This window comes from Anopheles merus, chromosome 2R, assembly GCF_017562075.2.
Source record: "Anopheles merus strain MAF chromosome 2R, AmerM5.1, whole genome shotgun sequence".
Taxonomy (NCBI): domain Eukaryota; kingdom Metazoa; phylum Arthropoda; class Insecta; order Diptera; family Culicidae; genus Anopheles; species Anopheles merus.
This window is the reverse complement of record NC_054082.1, coordinates 26,713,762-26,728,078: the sequence shown is the minus strand read 5'-3', so window position 1 is coordinate 26,728,078 and position 14,317 is coordinate 26,713,762. Positions and strand designations below refer to the sequence as shown.

Genomic DNA, 14,317 nt, shown 5'->3' with positions numbered 1-14,317 from the left:
GGATGGAAATTGATTGCGTTTGAAAATGCGACCGAGCTAGAGATCTTAGCAAAATTGACAATCAATTGGGATTTTTAATCGATCAAGCCTACCTTAAGTACTTATGAGTCATATGATTTGAGCACAAAACCGAATTTTGTAATGCCCAAGTCACACAAGGCGTAAACTTAAAAAGTTTTGGTCATACATTTCAAGCGTAAAAAAGGTAGCGTCAATAAGATAAAGCTTAGTTTCAATACATGGATAGCAATCGAAACGATAACCAGGAATAAATATAAGCTACATTGGATGCGTCCACTTCCAATGCGCAGGTTATGGAACTGCTTCGCGTAGCAGTGCGCGAGAGTCGAATTGAGTCAATAGAAGCCTGGCCTGTCAGATGACGGAAGATATTGATTGTTTATTACAATAATTTGTAGTCTATAACCAGGAGCATAATATACGATCAGGAATTTAACTTCATTATGGTTCTGCTGTAGAATCCATGTAGTTCGTTCTATATTCAAATAATTATAAATTTAGAATATACTTTGACTCTCTTCTTAAAGCATTTGACAACAAACAATTTGTTTTCAATAGCCAAAATAATGTAGATTTCAATCAAGAATAAAGAGTTCGAATTTTATTCTTCTTTTACCTCTTAAAATCAATGTTGGGCATGAGTTTGTTTTGGGAAAGTAACAGAAAAGGATGTTCAAAAATAAACCTCTGAAGCTAAGATTGCCAACAGAAGAACCACCTGTACCAATGTGCGATATAAACGTACCATTAGAACCGCCCTGCCTTAGCACTGTAATTGGATGTTTGCTGTGTACAGTCGGGCGAAAGGACCGGGAGCTCCAATAAATATAAGTAACTCTTCCTCTTACAGCGACTTTTTGTAAAAAGTTCATCCACCAAAACAAACTGACCTTTTCGTGGCGCGTTCCGGGGGCTGCATTCGCTCCGAACCATTCCAACTTCCTGCCCGGCCGGAACGTTTCGTTTATCAGATCGAATGTAAACATTCATTTCCTGTTTACTCTGCATTATTGTCTGGGCAGAAGTGAATTAAACTTGGCTCGATTTGCGCGTTTGACAAGCGCGCGCGCGCGCGGTCGGAGTTTGTTTTCGCGACCGGGGGAGCGGGAGCAGAACGTTTAAAGTGTCGTGCAGGAAATTGTTTGAATTCCATTACGGGGCACTTGCAGCAAAGTGGGCAAACCGGGAATGCTACCCCTAACCCGGCGTGCGCTGGTTGGAGCGCTTGTTACACGCCGGATGGGCTGTATTTTACGCTTTCGTTTAATCGTTCGAATGGATGTGCAAATAGGCACATGACCGGGGAGAGGGGATAAAAAAGTGCCCCCTTTTTTTGTGCACGATGCCACTTGAACAGAGGGATTGGGATAATGTTTCGCTGTTTGATTAAAAGAAAGAGGCTTCCACGGCCACATACAATCGCCCCGTAATGCAACGTGAAAAAATGGGGCTTTATTCTGCTTATGCAAAGAGCGCCTGTAAATTATGCAAACGGGCTAACATTATGATGTTGATTGGTTGGACGAGGTACATGCACCGTGGAAGAAGGACCCAAAACAAAACCAAAAGGGCTGTGTACAAAAATAGCAATCTCAACCATTTTCGACCAGCACTACGGGTAAGCAAGTGAGGGGTGTTTGCTTCCCTTTTATTCGCTCCTCCTTTTTGAATACGAAAAACTTTGTGTTAAAAATACTTCCCCACGTAAAATCTACACCCCACCACATCATTTGCTCTCTTAAGCTTATGTTTTTACAGACACGTTCACACACACACACAAGTACCTGTTCGGCCAATAGAACCATTTTGACAAAAGCGTAGCTTCTCACGGGGACGCATTTGGTGTAATGGTTGGCAGTGTCTGTCTGGAATAAGCATAATGTACGAACTGTTTTCTCGAGCATGGACAATTTTCTCAATTGGAAAAGTTTGTCCACCAAAAAACAAAAACTAACAAAGTCGTGTTAGTCTCCGCCGCATAGCAGAGCGGTGCAATTTACTCGGTTTCGTTTGAGGCACAGGTTTTTTTCTGTGTTGACTTCACAACGGACACGGTAATACTAACACGAAGCGGAGGCGTCGCATTTGTAATCATAAATAGTTCATGGCTGTTTGCCGAGCTACAAAGAATATCAAGTACTGCATCTCCCAGGCGCTTGATGCTGAATTTGCATTTTTATAGCTTTTTAACATTTTATATTCGTATGAAATTAATTGGCAACGGTGTGTACCCACATACACCTGCACAAAGTTTGTTGCTTTTTTTTTCTTGGTGTTGTGGTCCTTTTTTTTGGGAGGGAACGGATTAGCTGAGTGGTGGGTCGAAAACTTACCGGTTACGGTTAGGTTGATGCGATGATTTCTTGTGGGCGAGTTCTGGAAATCCACCCGGCACCGGTACACCTGCGCAACGGCACCACGTAAACAAGGTTAACAGAGTAAGAGAAAAAGAGGAAGAAAACACTATTAGTAAACGGAAGCAAACACACAAAGTTGAAAGTTTAGGTACAGAGCAACGCAGCGCCTGAAATCTCCCCACCGAGGATTAGGAACTTGGTACGAGCTTTGGGGATTTGTACAACGGAACACTCCGTACCGAAAATGGAGGAAAGCAAAGAAAGAAAGCAAAACAAACGAAAAAAAAACTGTATTCACTTACCCCTTCGTCATCGAGCTGGATGTTGTCCACACTGAGGGCGGCCGGTTTCGAGATCGTCACAAAGTACGCCCTCGGTCCGAAGGCGCTCGTTTCCGACCAGTACAGGGCCTTGGAGAATTGTCTCCCCCGAACGTCGTAGCTGTGTTTGGCCAGCATCAGGAAATGGTTGCACAAAAAGAGAGAAAGAGATGGAGATAGAAAGAGAGAGAGAGAAAAAAGTTTGGTTAATTAAAATTTTCATAAACTTCCACCTGTGCCCTCCCCTTCCTAGACCATGTGTCTCCAGAGGCGTGCGTTTGTATGCGTGAGTTTGAGTGGTATACCAGGCACTCGCAGTAATCTGTAGGCGTTGGGCTCAGGAGAGCTAAAACGTAGCTTGGGTTTACGCTTGCTACGTACGCGTGTTTCTTGTTTTTCAGCCACCACTTCACCAAGGACAAACAATAGACGATGTGCGTACGCAGCCAGGTTCGAATATGACAAGGCCGAGCCGCGCTCAACTGCGATGCCCGATTTCCCACGAAGACTTGTTTCCCAGCGGAGCGATAATGTTGAAAAAGTTTTAATTATCATCGGTTTCGTGGTAACGGGCAGGGGGGGGGGGGTCTCGGCTTTACCTTCTCAGGCTCATTCTCCATCTTCAATGTCCTCCCCTCCTACTCCCTAACACCAACCGGAAATGGTACGGTTCGCGCGAAGGCCTCGTGGTGGTGCGTTATAATTAGCTTCTGAGGTGCGGTCTCGTGCACAGCTCCCCTTTGCCATTGCAACCTTCTTTGTTTGTGTTTGTGTGCGGAAAGGTGCAGGAGGAAAAGGCGCAAATCCAAACGCGAGACGTGAGTGTCAACAGCGACCGCCAAAGACACAAACAAACAGCTTTGTTTCCCTAAACCATCGCGCAACCATCGTCCCTGAATTGGGATGGGGCAAAAGGGAAACGCGAACACGATGACATTGAAGCGATGAAGCGAAACCGCATTAATGTCAGGCTGTCTACCCCTCTCCCTGTTCCATCACCGTACCAAGGGAGGATCTTCTACTACCCCCCACATCCTCCTTCACCTCATTCCGAGTGCGGTATAACGCGTGGTAGGTGAAGATAAACACCTTTCACCATTTGTCGCCAGATTGTTTATGCTTTGCAGCGGATTACCGGAGATTGTGTCGGTCGAAACAACGGTCCGAAGGGTACATCACCCGGGGACCCCCAAAACATCCCCGATCCCCTTATCGCTCACTCCTGGGCGAACGTCCGTCCACACTTTTCGCCTTCGTCGCTACATTATGCCTAGATTTCGCACGGACGCAAGATGGATTCGGATTTTGTAGGGTGGATTTTTGCGCTGACCCAAAAGCTAACCTTCGGTACACGTCCATACGAACGGTCCATCTTTGGGTGCATGGGTGTGTACGGTGTTTGGGCTAGATTGTGCCGTCCCGGGGTGAGAAGGAAAAAGTAAGGAGGATCAGAAAGCAGCCAGCCAATTTCCCGCCGGAAGTGGAGCCACAAGGATGACAAGGATATTAAAATAAATTTCACGACACCTTTTGGCCCTCATTTGTCTTTTTGTTGCCGTGCAGCCGGTTTCTGCAATCAGAGCAGATTTTTCGTTTTTGGTGGGCTGTGCGCGTTTGGAAAATGACATTTCCTATGCCGGCCGGTAACACGCTGGCTGACCAGCGGGTTCGGTAGGTTGCGGTGACGCAGGTGGCTATAATCCCACTTCACAAAGGTACCACAAAGGTGGGAGGGAAAATCTCCGCAGATGGGAAGAGCCTTTCGACATTTCGATGCGCGGCAGACCTTTGCCAATTGTGCGTAAATCTTTCACCTGCTCTCGGTGTCATCGTGCGTGTTTCGGTTGGAGGGTTTGGAAATTTAGGGGTCCACATTATTGTTACTATTATTTTCGGGAAAGGATTAAACGTATGACATGTTCCCAGGAATCCCGCAAAGAAATGATTTTTGAAGCAATTTTCATCAAAATAATAATACAAAATGGCCCACCCATGATACTGAATAGCTGGTTGCTCCACTTGATGTTTCCTGCGTGCTTTTCTCAACGCGTAAATAAAAACACTGACAAAACTTTAGTAACAGCTCACGCTCGGCTTCCCAACAGTCGTAAGCAAATTCAGTAATCAGCCACAATATTACCCGTTCCGTTCCATTACAAATTACCTCGATTTCAAAGGATCATCATTTACCCAAAGTGCTCGAAGCGTAACGGGAACCGTTTAGGCGACAGTTCTCATTTGCCTCATCTGGCGGGGATGTTCCCTCTCTCTCTCTCTCTCTCTCTCTCTCTTCGCTGAGCTCATCGTCTTAAGCCATCCTATGCGCGGCAAAAAAAAAGGTAAATGGCTTACAAGTGTCCTTCAATCAGTACGCTTAAAGCAGCCCATTCGCTGATTGCGTCAATCCATTGGATCGGATTTTTTTACCCGCCATTTTCGTGCCTTTTTCTTCCCTTCATCCCTACACTTCCGTCGGCGGGTAGGGGTGGTGGTGATGATGGTTTCGGTACCGCTTTCCTTGGCTATCAAGTGCGGCATCCTTTTACAGACACCTAGAGGATTGTGTGTGGACGAACGTTTGTGCGTTCGCAGCGAGAACAAAAAAACCGAAAAAAAAACAGTTCATTCGCATCCCGAAACCGACTCGCCACTCCTTAATAAGGACTGAACAACCGAGGCTTTCGAGGTTCATTATTAACTGCCCACTTTTGTAGTGCGTTTTGTTCGGAAGGGGGTATTTTTGTACGAAAAAAGAGAAAACCGAGCCGAACGGTTTCTTCCCAGCGTGACCATTCCTTTGCGAAAAGCGAAAAGAAGGAACACTTTATTCGTTGGCAAAGAAAAGCGGAACAAAACAAAAAAAGACACCACCAAACACCGAGGAACAGTGGGGGAAACAAAATCAGCCAGCGCAAAACGTTTCCAACAAAACCCATCCAATTTCCGCTCATTCCATTTGCCATCAAACGTTTTGGCCGGCCGTTTGCAGGAAGCGAAACGGAAGGGTGGGTTGGGGCTTCGCTACGCTCGCCGGCGTTATTCGGGCCCGCCGAATTTGAGCCACCAGCCCGAGCCACAGATGGGTGAGCAAAAGCGTACGAAAGGAGCGGTACAGTGAAGAACCTTACCAACCTCCTGGAAGGTGGGCTTCTACTGTCTATGAAGAAGCACCTTTTATAAGATTTTCGTGTTGCTCCTTTTGCTCGTCTCTCTCTCTCTCTCTCTCCCTCTGTCTCTCTATAGATGGAGCGGCTGTCATGTATTGGGAACGGTACACCATGGTTGCGCTTGTACGATGGTTTGAAATGGTTTGATGTTGAAGGCTAGGAATAGGGAATAGGAAGCGTCTTTAAGGTGGTGCCATCCGCTCGGAATGATGAAAAGCGAAAGCCAATTCCAGATGAAAGCGGTAGACGAAGAGCAGAGTGCGGGAAAGCAAAATTGGAGAGAAAGGGCTACAAATTGAAAGAAACTTTTAGGAGGAAAAAGCCAACCCAGCATGCTCAGCTGAAACACTGCAGCCTTCTCGGTTGGGGAGTGCCCCGTTGGTAGGGTGGGCCTTGATTTTGGATCATTGTTAACGCAAATTAAGGAAATTAAAAGCAGGTGGATGAAGGGCGGGCAACGGGAAATCCGATAATGGTCCAGAAGGAATGGAAGGAGGGCGAAAGGGAAACATAAAGAGAAGAAGAGAACGAGAGGGTCTGGACAAGGAAAAAAGGTTGGATCTTTATGCAATGATTGAGTAAAAATCAGCCAAATTGCAAAGATGTTCGGGGGCAAAGATGGTTCGAAAACCTTTACGTTGGCATGTTTTTGTATTTTCGTACCATCCTTATCATCACGCATCACACCACAAAAGAAAGCGTGTGTGACGTTAAGAGTGCTACTACTGGCATCTTACCCAACATTTTGCCGACCGAGTTGTTCGGGTGAAGAACTCAAGAAGAGCTGCCTAGCCGTAGGGCGATCCCGAAAAAACCCACGATCGGACCCGTTCGATAGGCCGGCTGTTTATCAGTGAGTGAGTGCGTGTGAGCAAAATTTATCGCACTTGAAAGTTGCACAGCGATAGCTGGAGGAGGTGGAGGGGGCTGCGGTTGGTCGGAGTTGCTCGGGACAGATTTCTAGCACGTGCAGGTACGGACGTGTAAGTCGTCCACCAAACCCGTAGGGAATAGGGGGAAACCTCACATCGGCCGAGCGGAAAACTGAAAGCTTTTGGCGTGCCAGTTTTCTGCCCTTGTCTTTCGAGAGGTTATCCCACTTCTGTTCGGCCCAAAACGGGTTCCCCCTTTTATCTGCTCTTGAGCAACCGACATTGTTGTTTACTACTCGCATCTCGTTTCGCATCGCTTCTGCCCTGGAAGGTGGTATGGGAGTGGTATCACCTTACCGGTCCGAGCGGGTTGTGCTGGTGCAATTTGATCTTCCCAATCGGGGCGGCAGACATGGGATTAGGGATAAATGTTGCTATTTATATTCCAAATTGACAATATAATATCAATAATCCTTTGCAGTGTGCCCCTTCCGGAGGTTATGTCATCACTTGGATAGGGTCAAGGAAGAAGGCACTGGTATTGGGATGCTGGGGGGAAGATTGTGCCCTTAAAAATCGCCATAAATGATCCGTTGCGTAAGAAAACGCCCCTCCTATAAATCATGCATGTAGAGTTGCAGGAGTTGGAAATCTTGGGGAATGGTTTCTTAGGGAGCGGGAACCATGTGACCATCGAATGGTGTGCGAAGCATACCGGTAGTTGGAAATGATAATGGAGTGTCATCGTACAATAATTGCTTATCATGCACTCTAGCTCGTTAGTAGTGATGGGTAATCCGGAGCGGAGTCATGGATCAACTCCGACTCCGGTGCGCAAAATATGACTCCGGCTCCGGATCATAACTGGATTCGACTCCGGATCAGTCCGGATTACTCCGGAATACTCCGGATCACTCCGGATCACTCCGGATTACTCCGGATCACTCCGGATCACTCCGGATCAGTCCGGATCAGTCCGGATCAGTCCGGATCAGTCCGGATCAGTCCGGATCAGTCCGGATCAGTTTTCGTACATATTCGATGTACGACTTGAAAGTCAATGAGCTCATCAAGAATTGTCTAAACGATAACAGTCATTCCGGATCCGGAGTGATCCGGAGTGATCCGGAGTAATCCGGAGTAATCCGGAGTGATCCGGAGTAATCCGGACTGATCCGGACTCGGAGTTGATGAGTCCGAGGGTTTTCCCGTATGCACCCCCCCCCCCCCCCGCTAAACAGTCCGGAGCAACTCCGAGTCCGACTCCGAGGGGTGCCGGAGTCGGATCGATTCGACTCCGGAAAAAAATTGTATTTACCCATCACTACTCGTTAGTAAGGGTTGTGTATTACGGAAAGAATTTATCAATGTGTAGCACTTTTCCTACGAATAGCAATTATGTCTTACTCCTAAAGTGGGCTAAGAATTGTTTTCCTGTTGTAGGACTACTAAAGAATTCCACACATCCAACACGTTAGCTCAGCAGGATCAAACAATCAATCAACAAAAACGCTTCTTTGCTAGCACAAGAAGCTTTTGAGTCATAATATTTATCAAATCATCTCAAAACTGCAGCCGGAATAGAAACGGCCCGTACTCTTCTAATGGAAATAAACCATTCGCCCGGGACGAGAAGACGTAACTCGTTGCCCGCCAGCAAGATACCAGCCGTTGGCGTGAACATTTTCGATTTCCTTTTCCACCGCGCATCGGAAATCCGTGAACCCAACGGATACCATCGGCAGGGTGGTGGTGGAAGAAAGGCAGCCGAAAACGGAAATGCTTTTACTGCCCTGATCGGAAAATGGAAGAGGTTAAAGTGTCTTGTTTTGGTGTTGGCGGGTAGCGCAAAATCCCTCGCCGGGTTCCCCGGTTACCGGTTACGTGACCATGTCGGTACGGTTTCGCGCAAGGGGCAAAGCGGAGGACGATAGCAAATAGAGAAACGCAAAAAGGATCTAGAGCAAAAAACACACACACACACACACATACAAACCCTTTCAATATTGGTTGTACGGTGCGGGTGCGGGTACGGTTCTGTGCGCTCAAGTTTGTCAATAGACATAAATTTCCGGAAATTCTTAACATTTCGGGCACGCCGGGTCTCGCTGGGTCCCAGGGGATGGTTGGGTATTGCGCAGCGTTGGTGAAACGTGGGGTAAAGCGTAAGATAAAAGGACCAACTTGCGAGATCGGTTAGAAGAAGGCAAAAGGCAAAAGGTGCTTGCTGCATGCCGAACACGGGCAAGGGTTTTATCGATTTGGATAAATTTTTACCGGCACAAAATGTCATTTGTTTGCTGAGGGCAAACGTTTGCGGGATAGCGAAAAATATGAGCGCATGAACTAATAATTCCACATCGGGATCATAAATCTGCTAGCTTTACGGTAGCGTACAATCATTATTGTGTTGCAAAGTATACGTTTACTCTATCCAGAAAAGCGCCACCTTTTTGTACAAATTTTGGAAATATGAAACGTTCATTAGTATGCTGATGTTGAGTTGCGAATTGGTCTGGGGATTTGTGTTAAAAAGTAATTCATTTCCGGCACACCGGTGTTGGGTGTAGTGTAATTACTGTCGAGCAGAATTGCACTTTACAAATTATGCACCACCGTACACGAAACATCCAATCAAAAACCTTCAACAACAACAGCATCCAAATGGTGGCCTGGTGCTGCACCATCTGGCCACTGCCGGGAATCGTGGGATTTGTCTCGAATCGTGGATTAATTTGGTCGTTTCGTGGATCCCGCCCTACCGTCTCCCCGCGTCGGAATTGCGGTTTGTGAGTCGAAATTAGGCCAGAAGCGCATTTGGACGCGAGCGAACCCGTCAACGGATCGGTGTGTGGGCTGATGTCATTTGTAGCCGGCGAACTGGAGTGGGCTTCAGCTAGTCGCAATCGAAGTAAATCTCATCGCGTGATGGGATCATGAATATGAAGTTCGGCCAAGTGTGTGCGTGCAGCACCCTTGCGATGGCCACGGTGCGGCGGTGATTGATTGACGCAAGGATTACCGCGGCTGGCAGTATGGAAGGTGTGATTTTCTGCAACGCACTCCACCACCGATCTGTGTGTGTGTGTTTGTGTGTACTACTGCCAATCGTGTTTTCTGTTCGCCGTTTCTAGTGCGAAAGGATTTTCCAAAAATAGTACCACCACGGCACACGGAGTGAGCAACTGGAAACGTGAGCAGCCGGATAGAGTGTTAGTAATTATTTTCCCAGCAACCCAGCACTGTTGAGCTTCGGATCAGCTGGGGTTTTGCGTTTGTGCCGTATTGTATTACCGATGCCGCTTGCGAATGATATTCCGCATGTACAGGCAGATGGAAGGAGTAAATCAGCGGGCTTTCGTATGGCTGCAACCTGCAAACACTGGTTGACGCTGGGTGCGATACAAAACTCGGGCAGCTGTGATTTAACGAACCGGAGTAGCGTTTTTCAGTAGCGTAGGGCTTATGATGCTGTCGCTGTTGAGATGATTATCAAACTGTGTTCGAGATAATCGTGGCAAATGGGGCTAGCGTTGCACATCTGGCAGTATAATTTGTGCAACCGGGGTGTACTGCTTAGCGGATTATATTTGTTCAAGCATTTGTTTTTCACCAGTGAGTGTCAGTTGTAGATAATAAAAATATTTGATCTGGAAGTTCATGTGCAAAAGCGCATTTTTATAGAGTTTGGCAGCAAAATGACAGCGTTAACATATGTTTGCTAAAGTATAGCCTGGATACGATTGACAAACCTTAAAGTGGCAACCGATTGATGGTATGATGTGTTACCATCATCACTTTACAGCCATCATTTTTAATTGATTGTAGAACTGGATTGTTGGCTTTTTTCCATTAAAGCCACACAAGTTTATATGTATTTGTGGTATCATCGTGCACTTCATGTTGCGGAGTTCTTCAAACAGTGAGCTCGTGCATGTAATCAGTGGATAAAATGGGTCACAACCTTAATCCTTGAAAAGTGTTGTATCGTGGGGTAGATCGTGGAAAAGTGTTGTATCGTGGGGTACCTTTTTATCCGGTAATTATTGTTGTATTTTTACCGGATCTTTTTCGATTTTACCCAGGTATATAATGTGTATTTTTGTTAGAATGGAATTTTTAATACATTTTCTGTCACTTATCTTTAAAATTTCGCTGGAAATATCATATAAAACAAACATTTCCAAATCTTTATGTGCAATTTAGGCATATACACAGTCTATAAGTCTAAATAACAGATAAATAAATATTATATTTCTAACGACACTATGGTTAAACACCTTTACTTTCTTATTGACGATGTCGTACCATTTGATCTGGGTTTGTAAACCAACATGTTAATGTGTGTCAGAGAGCGATCTGATTATTCACACAATTTCAACACCTTCAATCATCAAGAGCAACTACTTTTTCTTCAAATTGAGAACTGTAAAATATTTATGAATAAGTTCAAATGCGATTAATCAATGCGTTTTACAAGGTACAAATTCCCTTTGCATACCACGCCATCGTAGCCATGTCATAGATACCAATTGCATCCAATATTCAAAAACTGAAAATAGCTGTGTCATTGTTCCATTAAACCAAAAAACCATTCTACTCGTGAAAAACAGTGTTCACCAGTTCGATTCGTAGTTCGACCAGTAGTTAGAAGAATTGATTACTCATAGGTTGAAACTAACTGTCATTAATATAAAAATGATGATTTCTTATTTACTTTATTATTTTGTTATAATGAAGTTATATTTCTTCTTTTTTTTTTTGGCTCAACAACCGTTGCCGGTCAAGGCCTGCCTGTACCACACTACTTGTGGGTTTGGCTTTCAGTGACTTATTGATTTCCCCCATAGCAGGATAGTCAGTCCTACGTATGGCGGCACGGTCCATTTGGGGCTTGAACCCATGACGGGCATGTTGATAAGTCGTACGAGTTGACGACTGTACTACGAGACCGGCTTGAATGAAGTTATAGAGCTCCATTATTAATCTTAGTTTTGGTGTGCAATAAGTGAAATAAAACAGTACATCTTACCTGTACAAAGGTTTGCCTGCGCTTTCCCGAAACCACAGCACCATGTACACCCGATCGTTCAGCTCCTCCGGTTCGATGTCACACGGCAAGGTCGCCGTTCGCCCGAGAACTGCCTCGACCGTCACTGTAGACACTGCAAAAGGGTAAAAACGAAACACAAAACCGAAGTTTGATTAATAATTTACACACTGTAACACAAAAATCCCTACACGCATAACATCGGATAGTCAATAACTTCACTGGAGCGATGGTGTTGTAGCTAGCAGCATTTGCTTTTTGATCATCGAAAATCAATAAATAGTTAAACTTTAAATCGGCGTCGAAAGAGGTCCGCAGAAGCAGAAGCAAATTAACCAGCTTTTCGCAACCGCAACGATTCTGTTTGATCGCTTGTTTTCCAATTCCAGCTCCGTGGAGAATTCCTTTAACGCGCGCCTGCCTCTCCCTCTTTCCGCACGGCCGCCGCACTTGTTTGTCAAAAGCATCCGCCGTCCGGCGGGTTCGTTTTGTTAGCGCAAGCCAATATCCACAAAAGCTGGGAATTTTTCTCATCCTTCCACAAACTCGCCCTATTTCCCATGTTTCCTGGAAGGTCCGAACCGGCTGGCAAAAAGGTTTCCACTCCCGACCGGGGCGGGGTGGATCAATGCTTCTTACAATTCACTAAATCGGTGGACCATTTTCTTTTCGCCGGAAAATGAATCCGAAACGAAATAACTATGAACGGCCGGTTCCCATATCCAATCGGATATGTGTCTCTGTTCGGTGTCTCCCCCTTCCACGATGCCAACTCGCATCTCCTAGCCGATCGCATGGAGGTGTGTGTGTGTGTGTGTGAGTGTGTGCTTTTCGGTGTCGGTCGATTCCTGGGAGATAAACGGCGGTGGACTGATTTTTATTTTTTTGGCAAACAATCACATCGCCCGGGACGGGACACGGTTTTTTCGTGTTCGTTCAGACAGTCGTGTCCCCGGGTTTACAGCATCACGGCTGTGTCCCGTGAATCTAAATGGCGAAAATGGATTATGATCTTCATCTTTTCTTTATTATACTTGCCAATCGAATAATGATAATAATAACAATAATAATAGTCGTAAAAGTAATAGTGACTCAGCAACGACCACCGTGGGGGCCAGAAATCGAGCGACCGAACACGTCTGTGCTGTTGGTTACGAATCAGAGGGAATGTGCACGGTACAAGAAAAAAGGAATTGCCATCCCTTAAACAGGCATTCACATACAGACACACACACTCACACACAATGAGACAAATAAAAAAGAGGAAATAAGACAAAAAGGGTCCACCATTGCGGTGGCTGCCGAATGTGTCCACCGAGTGTGCTTTTGTTTTCGGGCATGAAACCGAACAGGACGGATTTTGAAAACCTCCGAGCTGCGGTTGAATGTCATCCATTTCGATGACTTGGCATCTTGGTTTGGGTTAAAGCGGAGCGAGTGGGAGCTTGTTTTGGTTGTTATGTGGACCAGCCGCACCGCCACAAAGGCACATAACCATTGGCAGATAAGCAGTTCGGCAGAAGAACCGCAAATATGTGCCGATCAATAGTTTTGGAAGATAAAAATCTGTGACAGGTCTGTGTGCGGACCGACAGGGGCTGAGGCAGAGTAGATAATTCCGTTGTAGTATTGGACTTGTTTGGATCAAAGCGTGCATGTTCAAGCCTTTTGTTAGTGGCACAATTTAAACTGTTGGCCTGACCCGTTGGAGGGTGAAGCTTAAAGCCAGACCGTAAATAGCCTGTTGGAAGGGCGTTTTTCAACGAAAATGTGTCCAGCTTCAACCGAAGGCGTTTCAATCCCGCAGAGCAAATAAACGTAGAACAGACTTATGCAAACAGCGTCCCTAACATGGTTTGCTGGAAGCTCCTAGACGCCGTAAGAAAGATTAACTACTCTGACAGCCTTAATGTGCACATTTTCGTTAGTAGAACAAAAAAACCAAAAGCCTTGAAAATCATTCCAAAACCAAAGCAACGGCCGAAAAGTACAAATTAACATTTTACTTTCGCCCATTCGACCTCGCCCCTCCGGTCCGGTGTAGTGTAGTTCGAGGTTGTAGCCGAGCCTGCAACCCATCTCACATCCAATCAAACAGCAACCAGAAGGATTATGTACCGCCTGCCACCAACTGCCCAACGGTAAAGCTTTTAGGGTGTCCGTTACCCTGCCCGCCTTACGGCTGGGTTCCGCCCCATTAGGCTATCTACCAGGAAGAAACCCGTGCTCCTCCCCATTACGGCGAGAACAAATAGTTTCTAATTAATTAAAACCGCTTACCAGCTGAACATTCTGGCCGGTGCTGGCCGTACGAAACAGAGCTGGGGGCCCATCAACATCAACCCTCACTTCATCAAATGGGTTCAAAATGGCCTCGGAAACCCTTAAACTGTGAATGGGAAGTTCTTTATTGAGGTGAGCCTGGGTGGAAGGGGTGTTAGGGCAAAGGGTGGGCAGGCATGTGATAAGGGATGATAATGATGGGTAGAGTGGTTAACGGGGAGCTAGAGAGAGAGAAAGAGAGCAAGTG

At 46.0% G+C, this 14,317-nt stretch overlaps 1 protein-coding gene across 3 annotated transcripts in view; it reads right to left on the bottom strand.

Moving 5' to 3' along the window:
* LOC121588918 overlaps positions 1–14,317 on the bottom strand; it is a 137,898-nt gene that overhangs the window by 58,812 nt on the left and 64,769 nt on the right. For all 3 annotated transcript variants that reach the window (XM_041907369.1, XM_041907370.1, XM_041907372.1), the window contains exons 3-5: positions 11,770–11,902; positions 2,681–2,819; positions 2,355–2,424 (exon numbers count right to left, since the gene is read on the bottom strand). In XM_041907369.1, coding sequence (XP_041763303.1) covers positions 2,355–2,424; positions 2,681–2,819; positions 11,770–11,902 — 342 coding nt within the window. The remainder of the gene's footprint in view (positions 1–2,354; positions 2,425–2,680; positions 2,820–11,769; positions 11,903–14,317) is intronic.